The sequence below is a fragment of the Carcharodon carcharias genome, chromosome 15 (genome assembly GCF_017639515.1).
Source record: "Carcharodon carcharias isolate sCarCar2 chromosome 15, sCarCar2.pri, whole genome shotgun sequence".
NCBI classification, from domain to species: Eukaryota; Metazoa; Chordata; class Chondrichthyes; order Lamniformes; family Lamnidae; genus Carcharodon; species Carcharodon carcharias.
In genome coordinates, this window is record NC_054481.1 from 131,202 (window position 1) to 146,773 (window position 15,572).

At 43.0% G+C, this 15,572-nt stretch overlaps 1 protein-coding gene across 1 annotated transcript in view; it reads left to right on the forward strand.

Moving 5' to 3' along the window:
* Positions 1–13,990, forward strand: part of LOC121288605 (transcription factor CP2-like) — a 35,431-nt gene extending 21,441 nt beyond the window's left edge. The window contains exons 3-5 of the mRNA XM_041207234.1: positions 338–480; positions 12,540–12,591; positions 13,732–13,990. Coding sequence (XP_041063168.1) covers positions 338–480; positions 12,540–12,591; positions 13,732–13,769 — 233 coding nt within the window. The 3' untranslated portion in view covers positions 13,770–13,990. The remainder of the gene's footprint in view (positions 1–337; positions 481–12,539; positions 12,592–13,731) is intronic.
* Positions 13,991–15,572: the final 1,582 nt, after the last annotated feature.

The following is a 15,572-nucleotide window of genomic DNA, read 5'->3' on the forward strand; positions in this document are numbered from 1 at the left end:
GGACATCATTTTGCAATCTCCATATTTATGTTCTGTGAAATCTCAAATTAGTAAATATGAATTTATCGCAAGGAGCAGCTGAGAAACCAGAGGATAAATTCACAAGTATCATGCATCAAGGAGGTATAATCAGAGAGTATGGGCCACAGTTGGCTGTAACACTGCAAGGCTGATAGTGCATCTGCTGACTGACAGGAAATTGTCAATGTTTTCTTTAGTGATATACGTCATTGTTGTGGTTAAATGTAAATGAGAAAAGATAAATATTGAAGTCTGCTAGTAGCAAAAATGTCAGTTTAAAACTGCAACCCTTAATTAGTGTATTCTTCTGTTTCAGTGTACCACGCAATTTATTTTGAAGAATTAACAGCAATTGAAATGACCGAGAAGATAGCTCAACTTTTCAATATTTCTCCTCGTCAAATCCATCAGATCTACAAACAGGGACCCACGGGTATTCACGTGCTTGTGAGTGATGAGGTAAATACCAAAGAAGTTACAATGAAAATAATAGTGATACCTATGGAGTGCCTAACCCTCCAGTGTAACTTAACTTGATTTTGATCTTGAGAAGCCATATGCTTGGAGCATATGATTTCCTAACATTGAGAAGTGGAGGAAAACCAAATTTGGGGATTATCAAGCTCGTATACATGGCCACTCTCAGGTTGCATATTGCCTAGAATGCTACAGCACCAGTATGTGATCAATATCACACAGCACAAATCAGCTTGGCTTCCCATGTAAAAGGAGACTGGAACCTGGGCAGGTAAACAACAGAACAATCTCACTGACTTTTCAACTGAGGGCAGTAAAGCTGCATATAAAGCATTTATAGACCACATGAACAATTTAGTACGCAGACAGTACTTCCCTAGCTTATATCAACAAGCAGGAGGATACTCACTTGAGATTCACTCTGGCCTGTTGCTGTCTCAATCACAAGTTAATACTCAGTGCTCAATACTTAGCTGGGGTAGCACAAATTGCATACACTCTCAATCATCCCACAATTCACCCTGATGAATGGAAGATCCTTCCTAAATAATTGAAAAAATATTGACAGCATTTGTAGATGCCAGGATAGACTGGTTTGCCTCCCTACATGAGCAACAGTTCACATTCTTGCTCTAGGCTGGATAACCCTTCCTCCAAGGACATGAAGATTTATTAACATGTTTTCTTAATTTTCCTTGACTACGAAAGATGCAAAAATGATCCTGGTTGGCCTGCTTGTTGGCCTCACAAACAGCTATTCTCTGACAAGGTCGAGGACGGACTCTGTTACCTTTCTGGTTGAGAGGTTTGCTGTTGCATGCAAGATATTCCAGTTGATGACCTGATTATGAAAAAGCAATCGTTAGTTTATGATCTCCTTCCTTGCTGGGAGATAATTTGATTAGTTTCTGCAGGGCATCACAACAATGACTACACTTTTAAAAGTACTTCATTGGCTGAAAAGCACTTTGAGACATCTGGTGGTCATGAAAGGTGCTGTTTATTCGAGGCTTTCTTTTATAATGGTAGACTAGTCAGTTAGTCCTATCCTGTGCTGTCCTCTATTATGGAGTATCTCCAGTGTCTCTGACACTAGTTCTGTTGAGGTCCATGTTCACACTATTTCAGTATTCCATGAGCTGTTTAAATTTGGCTCATTGAGGATCATAAGCTGGTGTCCTCTATTGTGAGAGCTCTTTGGAAGTTGTCCACAGTTAAGCACAGTTAAGCCTTCATTGATTCTCATTTAACCTTGCAAGTTAATGTACCCATCATTCAAATGCCTTTTTAAAAAATACACTGAAATCACAAAACATTTTGCCTTGCTGTTGTTAACCTCCAAGCCTGTGTAGATCAGTATATTTGCTATGGCATTTAATGAAAAGATCCTTAGACCTTGTACACAAGACCATTTCCCAGTTTAATTTGCATCCTTCCATATCCTAAGTTCTGTCTTGATACCTTCTGTTCTATATCTACATGTCACCTGATAAACATGGTTCAGTTTCCATGCATATGCAGCTTTCTCTGCCACCATCTCCTCTTCGTGACTGCTGCTGTACTGTACAGCTGTTTTTATATGAAGTCATAGATGAGTCTCAGGTTTTTTTCTACAGCTCAAAGGCAGCAGAACTAGTCATTCGCAACTTGATTCCATCCGTCCTTCTGGCTGTTCTGAGGCTGAGCCAGATGGTGTGTAATAGTTGATGTCTGACCCTGAGCTTAGCTTCTTAAGCTTCATCACCGACCCATATAGCCCACTAGCACCACCTATTTTTGTTTTCACAATTTCACACACACCCCTGTCTTATATACACCTATCTTGTCCTAACCCCCACTGCCACAGACAGTTTCAACTTTGTCATTTGCAGGCTCAACCTTTCCTATTGTTTCATTGCTGATACCCTGAACTTCACATAAATTACATCTCAGCTCGAACTCAGCTGCTTGCATCCCGTCCATACGAACATACAAATTAGGAGCAGGAGTAGACCATTCCACCCCTTGAGCCTGCTCTGCCATTCATTGAGATCATGGTTGATCTGATTGTAACCTTCCTCCTACCCCAATAACCTTTCACCCCCTTGTTTATCAAGAATCTTTCTACCTCTGTCTGAAATAGATTTATTACTTTTCCACACACCTATTCTCCCCATCTTGAACTTCCACTGCCTTTTTGTTCCAGTACATTGATTTCAAAATCCTCATACTCATTTGTAAATTGTTCAAAGGAACATGGACCATTTGCCCCTTAAGCCACTTCCAGCATTCTGTGAGAACATGGTTGATCTGCAGCCTAACTCCATACACCCACTTTTGCCCCATATCTTAGATTTTTGTTAACCAAAGGTATTATCAATCTCAGATTTAAAATGAACAATTGATGCATCAGTTGTCGTTTTGAGAAAGAAAATTCCAAACTGCTATCATCCTTTACATGTAAAACTTTTCTAATTTTACTCCTGATTCTCTGCGATCTCCTTTAGCACTGTACCTTAGCTTACGTTTTTACACCACCAATTCACTCCACTATACTTATCTCCCACACAGCTGCTCCATTGGTGGCAAAGCCTTTAATAGTTATGCCCCTACTTACTGGAATTCTTCCAATTTGCTGCATCCTTCCTAATCTTCAAAATCTCTGATTGCCACCTGTAGCTCAGTTTCCTTAATGCTTGGCTGTTTACTCATTGTTCTGATGCAAGCCTGTACTAGGATACGATTTCCACTTTGCTAATGTTTGTAGAACTTTGTCACACAAAGCAACTTATGAAACCTTGACCAGTTTCCTGTGCTTCAAAGAACCAAAGGGGACTGGTATCTAAACAGCAGATCCCCAACATAAGAAATAGAAGCAGAAGTAGATCAAGCGACTCGTCGAGCCTGCTCCACCATTCAGTACAATCATGACTGATTATCAGCCCTAATTCCACTTTCCCACCCATTCCCCTTATCCTTGATTTCCTGAGGGGCCAAAAATCTGTCTATCAGCCTGAAATATATTTTGACAGTGGAGCATCCACAACACTCTGGGGCAGAGAAATCAAAAGATTTTCAACCCTTTGAGTGAAGAAATTTCTCCTCATCTCAGAAAAGATTGATTGGCCCCTCATACTCAGGCTTCTCCTGTATACTAGCTTTCCCAACCTGGGAAAGCAACCTCTAAGTCTACCCTATCAAGTTTTTCCAGAATACAAATGAATGCTTAAGGGCAACCTAGTAGGGAAGAAACTCAGTGGGTGCAATTTTTTATTAGTCATTCATGGGCATTGCTTGTGAGGCCAGCCTTTTATTGTCCATCAACGACAACTTGTAACGCCTTTAATGTAATAAGATAACCCAAGGTGCTTTACAGGAGCATTATGTACCTTGAGAAGGTGATGGTGAGCTGCCTTCTTGGACCGCTGCAGTCCATGTGGTGTAGGTACACCCACAGTGCTGTTAGGGAGGGAGCTCCAGGATTTTGACCCAGAACAGTGAAGGGACGGTGATATATTTCCAATTCAGGATGGTGAGTGACTTGGAGGGGAACTTCCGGGTGGTGGTGTTCCCATGTGTCTGCTGCCCTTGTCCTTCTAGATGGTAGTGGTCGTGGGTTTGGAAAGTGCTGCCTAAGGAGCCTTGGTGAGTTCCTGCAGTGCATCTTGTAGATGGTACACACTGCTGCTACTGTGCATCGGTGGTGGAGGGAGTGAATGTTTGTTTATTCTTTCATGGGATGTGGGCATCACTGGCAAGGCCAGCATTGTTGCCCATCCCTAATTGCCCTTGGCTTGCTGGGCCATTTCAGAGGGCATTTAAGAGTCAACCACATTGTTGTGGGTCTGGAGTCACATGTAGGCCAGACCAGGTAAGGATGGCAGATTTCCTTCCCTAAAGGGCATTAGTGAACCAGATGGGTTTTTATGATAGTTTAATGGTCACCATTACTAAGACTAGCTTTATAATTCCAGAATTTTATTTTTATTAATTTAATTTAATTTCCACCAATTGCCGTGATGGGATTTGAACCAGAGTCCCCAGAGCATTAGTCTGGGCCTCTGGATTACTAGTCCAGTGACATTGCCACTATTTCACCATCTCCCTATAATGTTTAAGGTGGTGGCTGGGGTGTCAATCCATCAGGGTTGCTTTGTCCTGGATGGTGTCAAGCCTTTGGAGTGTTGTGGGAGCTGCACTCACCCTAGCAAGTGGAGAGTATTCCATCACACTCCTGACTTGTGCCTTGTAGATGGTGGACAGGCTATGGGGAGTCAGGAGGTGAGTTACTCATCGGCAGTTTCCCAGCCTCTGACCTGCTTTTGTAGCCACAGTATTTATATGGCTAGTCCAGTTCAGTTTCTGGTCAATGGTAACCCTCCCCACCCCAGGATGTTGATGGTGAGGGATTCAGTGGTGGTAATGCCATTGAATGTCAAGGAGAGATGGTTAGATCCTATCTTGTTGGAGATGATCGTTGCCTGGCATTTGTGGTATGAATGTTAATTACCAGTCAGTCTAAGCCTGAACGTTGTTCAGGTCTTGCTGCATGCTAGCTAGCATGGACTGCTTCAGTATCCAAGGAGTTAATGAAACTGAGCACTGTGCAATCATCAGTGAACATCCCGACTTCTGATCTTATGATGGAAGGAAGGTCATTGACGAAGCAGCTGAAGATGGTTGGGCTGAGGACACTACCCTGAGGAACTCCTGCAGTGATGTCCTGGAGCTGAGGTGACTGACCTCCAACAACCACAACCATCTTCCTTTGTACTAGGTATGACTCCAGCCAGTGGAGAGTTTTCCCCTGATTCCCACTGACTCCAGTTTTGCTGGGGCTCCTCAATGAGTTCAGCTCTTTAGTCCATGTTTGGATCAAGCCTGTAATGAGGTCAGGAGCTGAGTGATCCTAGCAGAATCCAAACTGAGCATCAGTCAGCAGGTTATTGTTATTATCAAGTGCCGCTTGTTAATGCTGTCATTGACCCCTTCCATCACTTTACTGATGGTGATTGATTGAGAGTAGACTGATCAGGTGGTAATTGGCCAGATTGGATTTGTCCGACTTTATCTGGGTAGAATTATTCCATTTGTTCTATCCTTCGGATATTTCTTAGACATGTGGCATCTCATCAAATTCTAATTGATAACATGTACATACATCGTTGTCACAATCCTCGCATGTACTACATGTTGCTATCTGCATTTAAACTGCAGTATACAGTACCTTTGTCAGATCAACCTGAATGGTCTGAAGGCAGAGACAGAGACCTCCACCCCCTAAATTAATGCTTTGATATGCGACAGCCTGTGGGGGATATGAAATGCACTCATGTGGATCCTGCACATTCAGCATCCTATTCTTGAATTGTACTATGATTTATGGAATGGTTAATGGTTAGTTTCAGTTTCAGTTCTCAACTATTGACAATCTACATCAATGATTTGGATGAAGGGACCGAATATGTGGTTGCTAAATTTGCTGATGACACCGAGAGATAGGAAAGTAGGTTATTAAGAGAAGGTAGAGAGTCTGCAAAGGGATATAGACAGGTTAAGTGAGTGGGCATAAAATTTGGCAGATGGAGTATAATGTGAAGTTGTCCACTTTGGCAGGAAGAATAGAAAAGCAGCATATTATTTAAACGGAGAGAGGTTGCAGAATTGAGTGGTACCGAGGGATCTGGGTGTCCTGGTACATAAATCACAAAAAGTTAGTCTGTAGGTACAGCAAATGAGTAGGAAGGGAAATGGAATGTTGGTGTTTACTGCAAGGGGAATGGAGTATAAAAGTAGGGAGGTTTTGTTACAGTTGTACAGCATATTGGTGAGACCACATAGAAACTAGGAGCAGGAGTAGGCCATTCGGCCCTTCGAGTCTGCTCCGCCATTCATTATGATCATGGCTGATCATCCAACTCAATAGCCTGCTCCTGCTTTCTCCTCATACCCTTTGATCCCTTTCGCCCCAAGAGCTATATCTAACTCCATCTTGAAAACATACAATGTTTTGGCCTCAACTACTTTCTGTGGTAGTGAATTACACAGGCTCACCACTCTCTGGGTGAAGAAATTTCTCCTCATCTCAGTCCTAAATGGTCTACTCCATATCCTCAGACTGTGACTCCTGGTTCTGGACTCCCCCACCATCGGGAACATCCTTCCTGCATCTACCCTGTCTAGTCCTGTTAGAATTTTATCAGTTTCTGAGAGATTCCCCCCTTATTCTTCTGAACACCAGAGAACTCAATCTCCCCTCGTATGTCAGTACCGCCATCCCAGGAATCAGTCGGGTAAACCTTCGCTGCACTCCCTCTATAGCAAGTACGTCCTTCCTCAGATAAGGAGACCAAAACTGCACACAATATTCCAGGTGTGGTCTCACCAAGGCCCTGTACAATTGCAGCAAGACATCCCTGTTCCTGTACTCGAATCCTCTGGCTGTGAAGGCCAACATTTACCTTCTTTACCGCCTGCTGCACCTGCATGCTTACCTTCAGCGACTGGTGTACAAGGACACCCAGGTCTCGTTGCACATTCCCCTCTCTCCATTTATAGCCATTCAGATAACCTGCCTTCCTGTTTTTGCTACCAAAGTGGATAACCTCACATTTATCCACATTATACTGCATCTATCATGGATTTGCCCACTCACTCAGCTTGTCCAAATCACACTGAAGCATCTCTGCATCCTCCTCACAACTCACCCTCCCACCCAGCTTTGTGTCATCTGCAAATTTGGAGATATTACATTTAGTTCCCTCATCTAAATCATTAATATATATTGTGAATAGCTGGGGTTCCAGCACCAATCCCTGCGGTACCCCACTAGTCACTGCCTGCCATTCGGAAAAAGACCTGTTTATTCCTACTCTTTGTTTCCTGTCTGCCAACCAGTTTTCTATCCATCTCAGTACAATACCCACAATCCCATGCACTTTAATTTTACACGCTATTCTCTTATGTGGGACTTTGTTGAAAGCCTTCTGAAAGTCCAAATAAACCACGTCCACTGGCTCCCCCTCATCAACTCTACTAGTTACATCCTTGAAAAATTCCAGTAGATTTGTCAAGCATGATTTCCCTTTCATAAATCCATGCTGACTCTGTCCGATTCTGCCACTGTTTTCCACGTGCTCAGCTATTAAATCTTTTATAATGAACTCTCGAATTTTCCCCACTACTGACGTCAAGCTGACTGGTCTATAATTCCCTGTTTTCTCTCTACCTCCGTTTTTAAATAGTGGGGTTACATTAGCTACCCTCTAATCTGTAGGAACTGTTCCAGAGTCTATAGTATCTCAGAAGATGACCACCAATGCATCCACTATTTCTCGGGCCACTTCCTTAAGTACTCTGGGATGTAGATTATCAGGCCCTGGGGACTTAGCGGCCTTCAATCCCATCAATTTCCCCAAAACCATTTCCCTACTAATACTGATTTCTTTCAGTTCCTCCCTCTCACTAAACCCTGTGTCCCCAACCTTTCTGGTATGTTATTAGTGTCCTCCTTTGTGAAGGCAGAACCAAAGTATGTATTTAGTTGGTCAGCCATTTCTTTGTTCCCCATTATAAATTCCCCTGTTTCTGACTGTAAGGGGCCTACATTTGTCTTCACCAATCTTTTTCTCTTCACATACCTATAGAAACTTTTACAGTCAGTTTTTATGTTCCCTGCAAGCTTACTCTCGTACTCTATTTTCCCCTTCTTAATCAATCCCTTGGTCCTCCTTTGCTGAATTCTAAGCTGCTCCCAATCCTCAAGTCTGTGTTGTTTTTAGCCAATTTGTATGCCTCTTCCTTGGATCTAATACTATCTCTAATTTCCCTTGTAAGCCATGGTTTGGCCATCTTTCCTGTTTTACTTTTGTGCCAGACAGGAATAAACAATTGTTGCAGTTCACCCATGCGCTCTCTGAATGTTTGCCATTGCCTATCCATTGTCATCCCTTTAACTAACGTTTCCCAATCCATCATAGCCAACTCGCGCCTCATACCATCGTAGTTTCCTTTATTAAGATTCAGGACCCAAGTCTCAGAATCAACTACGTCACTCTCCATCTTGATGAAGAATTCGCTCATCACCAAGGGGCCTCGCACAACTAGATTGCCAATTATTCTTTTCTCATTACACAATACCCAGTCTAGGATGGCCTGTTCTCTAATTGGTTCGTCAACATATTGGTCCAGAAAACCATTCCATATACATTCCAGGAATTCCTTCTCTACGGTATTGTTACTAATTTGATTTGCCCAATGTATGTGCAGATTAAAGTCACCCATAATTCCAGATGTACCTTTATTGCATGGGTCTCTAATTTCCTGTTTAATGCCATTCCGAACATCACCACTACAGTTTGGGGGTCTGTATACAGCCCCCACGCATGTTTTTTACCCCTTAGTGTTTCTCAGCTCTACCCATACAGATTCCACATCGTCGGAGCTAATATCTTCCCTCACTATTGCGTTAATTCCCTCTTTAACCAGCGATGCAACTCCACTGCCTTTTCCTTTTTGTCTGTCCTTCCTAAATACTGAATACCCCTGGATGTTCAGTTCTCATCCCTGGTCACCCTGCAGCCATGTCTCTGTAATCCCGACTATATCATACCTGTTCACATCTATTTGCATGGTTAATTCATCCACTTTATTGCGAATGCTCCTCATATTAAGGCACAAAGCCTTAAGGCTTGCCTTGTTAACATTACTTGTCCCACTCCCACTATTTTCCACTGAGGCCCTGTTTGATTCTTGCCCTTGATTTCTCTGCCTATCACTTTTCTTATTCGCCTTTCTGTCTTTTGTTCTTCTCCTTGATTCCCCCTCCTCTGACTCCTTGCATAGGTTCCCATCCCCCAGCCATTTTAGTTTAAACCCTCCCCAACCACTAGCAAATATTCCCCCGAGGACATCAGTCCCAGTCCTGCCCAGGTGTAACCCGTCCAGTTTGTACTGGTCCCACCTTCCCCATTGTCCCAGGAATCTGAAACCCGCCCCCTCACACCATCTCTTCAGCCATGTATTCATCCGATATATCCTGCTATTTCTACTCTGACTAGCACGTGGCACTGGTAGTAATCCTGAGATTTGAGGTCCTGCTTTTCAACTTACTTCCTAACTCCCTATATTCTGGTTTTAGGACCTAAGCCCCTTTTTTTACCTATGTCATTTGTACCAGTGTGTACCACGACGACTGGCTGTTCACCCTCCCCCTTCAGAATGTCCTGTAGCTGCTCTGAGACATCCTTGACCCTAGCACCAGGGAGGCAACATACCAAAACAAAAATACCTGGAAAAATTCAGCAGGTCTGGCAGCATCTGCGGAGAGGAACACAGTTAACGCTTCGAGTCCAAATATCCCTTCAACAGAACTAAGTAAAAATAGAAGAGAGGTGAAATATAAGCTGGTTTAAGGAGTGGGTGGGACAAGTAGAGCTGGATAGAGGGCCAGTGATAGGTGGAGATAACCAAAAGATGTCACAGACAAAAGGACAAAGAGGTGTTGAAGATGGTGATATTATCTAAAGGAATGTGCTAATTAAGGGTGGAAAACAGGACAAGCAAGGTACAGATAGCTCTAGTGGGGGTGGGGTGAAGGGAAGGGATCGAAAAAGGCTAAAAGGTAGAGGTAAAACAATAGGTGGAAATACATTTAAAAATAATGGAAATAGGTGGGAAAAGAAAAATCTATATAAATTATTGGAAAAAAAGGGGGGGGATCAGAAAGTGGATGGGGATGGAGGAGGGAGTTCATGATCTAAAATTGTTGAACTCAATATTCAGTCCAGAAGGCTGTAAAGTTCCTAGTCGGAAGATGAGGTGCTGTTCCTTCAGTTTGCGTTGAGCTTCACTGGAACAATGCAGCAAGCCAAGGACAGACAAGTGGGCATGAGAGCAGGGTGGAGTGTTGAAATGGCAAGCGACAGGGAGGTCTGGGTCATGCTTGCGGACAGACCGAAGGTATTCTGCAAAGCGGTCACCCAGTCTGCGTTTGGTCTCTCCAATGTAGAAGAAACCACATTGGGAGCAACGAATACAATAGACTAAATTGAGGGAAGTGCAAGTGAACTGCTGCTTCACTTGAAAGGAGTGTTTGGGCCCTTGGACGGTGAGGAGAGGGGAAGTAAAGGGACAGGTGTTGCACCTTCTGCGGTTACGTGGGAAGGTGCCGTGGGAGGGGGTTGAAGTGTAGGGGGTGATGGAGGAGTGGACCAGGGTGTCTCGGAGGGAACGATCCCTACGGAATGCCACCAGGGGGTTGAAGGGAAGATGTGTTTGGTGGTGACATCATGCTGGAGTTGGCGGAAATGGGGGAGGATGATCCTTTGAATGCGGAGGCTGGTGGGATGATAAGTGAGGACAGGGGGACCCTATCATGGTTCTGGGAGGGAGGAGAAGGCGTGAGGGCGGATACGCGGGAGATAGGCCAGACACGGTTGAGGGCCCTGTCAACCACCGGGGGTGGAAAACCTCAGTTAAGGAAGAAGGAAGACGTGTCAGAGGAACTGTTTTTGAAAGTGGCATCATCAGAACAGATGCGACGGAGGAGAAGGAACTGAGAGAATGGGATGGAGTCCTTACAGGAAGCGGGGTGTGAGGAGCTGTAGTCGAGGTAGCTGTGGGAGTCGGTAGGCTTGTAATGGATATTGGTGGACAGTCTATCACCAGAAATTGAGACAGAGAGGTCAAGGAAGGGAAGTGTCAGAGATGGACCATGTGAAAATGATGGAGGCGTGGAAATTGGAAGCAAAATTAATAAAGTTTTCCAGGTCCAGATGAGAGCATGAAGCAGCACCGAAGTAATCATCGATGTACCGGAGAAAGAGTTGTGGGAGGGGGCCAGAGTAGGACTGGAACAAGGAATAAAAACAAAAACCTGCGGATGCTGGAAATCCAAAACAAAAACAGAATTACCTGGACAAACTCAGCAGGTCTGGCAGCATCAGTGGAGAAGAAAAGAGTTGAAATTTCGAGTCCTCATGACCCTTCAACAGAACTGTTTCTTCTCCGCTGATGCTGCCAGACCTGCTGAGTTTTTCCTAGAACAAGGAATGTTCCACATATCCTATACCATCCTGGAGTCTTGTTTGCAGCCACAGAACCGCCTACCTATTCCCCTTACAGTTGAATCCCCTGTAACTATTGCATTCCCACACTTTTTACTCCTCCCCTGTGCAGCAGTGCCAATGGTGGTGCATTGAATTTAGCTATTGCTGCTTTCCCCTGAGAGGCTATTCCCCTCAACAGTTAACCAAAACAGTAACCCTGTTTTGCAGGGGAATAGCCACTTCTAGAGTACTGTATACAGTTTTGGTCTCCTTATTTGAAAAAAGATGTTGCTTTTGAAGCAGTTCAAAGAAGGTTCACTCAACCCATTGCTGGGATGAAGGGCTTATCCTATGAGGAAAGACTGAACAGGTCTATATCCATTGGAGTTTAGAAGAATGAGAGGTGTCCTTACTGAAACATATAAGATCCTGAGGGGACTTGACCGGGTGGATACCAGGAGGATGTTTCCACTTGCGGCTGAGACTAGAACCAGGGGACACAGTTCAAGAATAAGAGGCCTCTTGTTTTATGAATGAGATGAGGAGAAATTTCTTCTATTGAAGGGTTATTGGTTTTGTGGAATTCTCTTCCTCAGGGAGCAGTGGAGGCTGTCTTTTTGAATTTATTCAAGGCTGAATTAGATTTTTGATAGACAAGGGGTGCTGGGGGGGCAGACAGGAAAGTGGAGTTGAGACCACAACCAGATCAGCCATGATATTGAATGGCAGAGCAGGATCGAAGGGCTGAGTGGCTTTTTTCCTGTTCCTATGTTTAGCTTTAGGCCAAAATTAATTAGCATAGTGCTGATGATTCCCAATTTACAAAGAGTAAGGGGTTATCTGCATACTCAATATGTCGCTTCCAAGAACAGGCTATAGTACAATGCTTAGGGGAAGTGGTTCATTCGGCTATGTGCATTCTCTGTATCAGGTAGGTAATCTCTCGTTGTCCAAGTGATTTTGTCAGAGGAAAATCGATGTGGTTTGTACTATTTAACTCATCTTGTTTTTCAGATGATCCAAAACTTCCAGGATGAATCTTGTTTTGTTTTAGACACATTAAAAGGTAACATTCTTAGCACTGAAGTCTGGTCTTTTCTAGTTCAATTTGTTCAACCCTCCCGAGCTTTATAGGATGGTGTAATATAGTTAGAGTAATAGTTAAAATCAAATGCCAATTCTCCCAAGCATGTTCTGGGAAAATATCTGATTGTCTGAGCTGCTCTATTCACCTTTGAGAGCTTCATGCAATTTCTGTAAAATTGTTTCACAGTTGTACATGGTGTCTAGAATAAGAAAATAATTGTAGGAATATTGGTATTTTCCAATCATGGGATGTGGAGCATCTCTTATAAGGCCAGCATTAATTGCCCAGTCCTAATTGCCCTTGAGAAGGTGATTGAGAATTGCTTTCTTGAATACAACTGAGTGGTTTGCGTGGCCATTTCAGAGGACAGTTAAGAGTAGCCACATCGCTGTGGGTCTCAAGTCACAATAGGTTAGATCAAGTCGGTATGGCAGATTTCTGTCCCTCAAGGACATTAGTGAACCAGATGAGCTTTTGCAACAACCTGGTAGTTTCATGATCATTGCTGAGACTGGCTTTATATTACATTTATTGAGTTTAAATTCCCTAGCTGCTGTGGAGGGAATTGAACTTATGTCTCCAGAGCATTAGTTCAGGCCTCTGGGTTTACTGGTCTAGACATAACCATTATGCCTATCATACTGAAGTTGTCAACTATTTGAGAATACTAAAATTGTTAGCCACCTTTTAATTTTTTCAAAAACAAGATCTTTCTTTACATATTTGGATTGATATAGAGACCTTAGCTAATTGTTTATCGGCAGCTCCAACAACTTCAATTTCCCTCAGTGACTTGTCCTCTTCCTTCAGACAACTCAGTAACTGCCACAGCCCTTATCCTGGTGATTCCTGTTATTCCCCTTTCCCTCCAATGTCCAGTAGTACTAGTGACCATTGTATATGTTTGAATTATGTTCATGTGTACTGATTGTTTCTGAAGCATCTCCTTTGAGAAGTAAAATTGTTTTATGACACTATTGCAACTTTATGTTGTTCCTTGTTCATCTAAAAATTGTTTCCCTCAGGAAAATGGGAATTATAAATCCAACTTTTTGACTGGGGAAGGATTGAGCCAATTTTGTTTTAATGTCATTTTTTTTCCCCATTTCTTTCCTACAGCTGAGGGCAGTGACAGTTACCACATAATCCTCAAGTGAATAATTTCCATGGATAGTGTCTTCAGTGAATGACTTCACCCCTAAGTTGTGGTTCCTACTCTTGAGAGAAAAACATTTACAGCCCTTTAAAAAGACAAAAGGATGTTGCTGCCTATCCTGGCTGGGCAGGAGGAATCGCAATGGGATTGTATACATGTTCAGCAGCCTGACACAAGTGACTAATATTTGTTGAAGCAAATTCTCACAGGCAACTGGGGGCAAGGGAGTGTGTGGGGGTGGGGGGGGTGCAGTTTGGGGGGGGTGGGGGGAGAAAGAAGAAAATATGTCAGCATGTGTTTCTGTAAGAAATTGAATTTTGCTGTTGAGCTATGGTAGAAAATTTCTCCTGATGACCCATGTGTTCAAAGTGTATTCACTGCTGTTCTTGATTGGAGGGATGAATGTACTGCTCAGAGCTTAACAAATCTACTGGTTGTCCTTCATTCTTGATTTTACATCTTTTTGTGTGCCATTTTTAGTGCCATGAGGATGGAAACTAGTTCAGATATGCAATTTATCTGGTTTAGCCTGCTCAAGAGGTACTTGTGTACAGTCACGTACTGCACATTTTGGATCATCCTCAAACTTTCAGTCCATAGTTAGTGACCTGGCCCAAATCTTTCATATATTTCTGGTATGATTGGAACCCTCTTTGGGTACATTGCTTTGACTGAAGTAGCTGACTAGGATCATAACTTATTTATTTACTAGGACTATACTTGGAGGTTGCCTCTCTCTCCAGCCAATTGTGCATTTCTTCTAATTCTATGGAAGATCTGGCCTGTCTTGTTATATATGTGGTTATAGTTGATCATTTATGGAGCAAGATTGCCGACCGCCTGAGATGCCAGTATTCTATACAACCCTACCGTGCCAAGTGAAAATTGAAGAGAAATGAGAAAGGAATAAGCTAGTAAAACAGTTTAAAATGACTTCTAAGGTGTGTAAAATCAGACTGGTTCCCATTGATGCCAGCGATATTGAAGCTTGCATATCAGTGTACTCTGAACTTTTTAATTTGAACACTTGAGTCTAGTTTGTCCATAAATTAGGTGCTCCTATCATAACTCAGCTAAGTGCTAACCCACACTGTATCTTACATTTGTTTGCAACAGTGTAGAAACTTGCGTCAGATACACAGATCTAAACTATCAAATGAAGCATTTCAGTGGAAAAATCTAGTCTTCTGGAGGGCTTTGCCAGATAAGGGATCTTTTTTACTTTGCATTTCCAACATTGTAGACTTGCAATCTTTTAGTCTCCACTAAGGTCCATACTGAGGACTTGATTGGACCAGTGCTGAATTTTGATAACATCCATGCTATCTACAGCAGCTCAGAGGAGCCATGCTAACAAGCAATTCAAGTGGCCAAGTGAAGCTTCTTGCAGAGGAGAAAGCCTACAATTGTTAGACCCCAGTATATTAGAAGGAGTGGAGATTAAGAATGGAAGCATCTTCAGGAAAAGAACGTTTGACATTCCTTACCCCCCAAGTACAGCTGCCCAACTGCTGGATAAGCTCCTTAAGCTGTTTTGTGAAGTAGGTGTTGGTGACATGTGGCAACTTGGAGGAGCATCATTTAGGATTGGGGAATATTGGGTACAAGCATCTGACTATACACTTAAAGGTCAGTCAATTGTTTTCCCAGTCAGTAAAAATCATCAATGTCTTTGAAAATTCCCGTTGGCTTTCTTTAGAGTAATTTAAGGGATTGCATCAGAAATGGAATGCTGAGAGGCCCTGGAGGGTTGCACTGAAGTTTCTCATTCACCTGATCTCCCCACTTGTGGAGTCAAACTAAT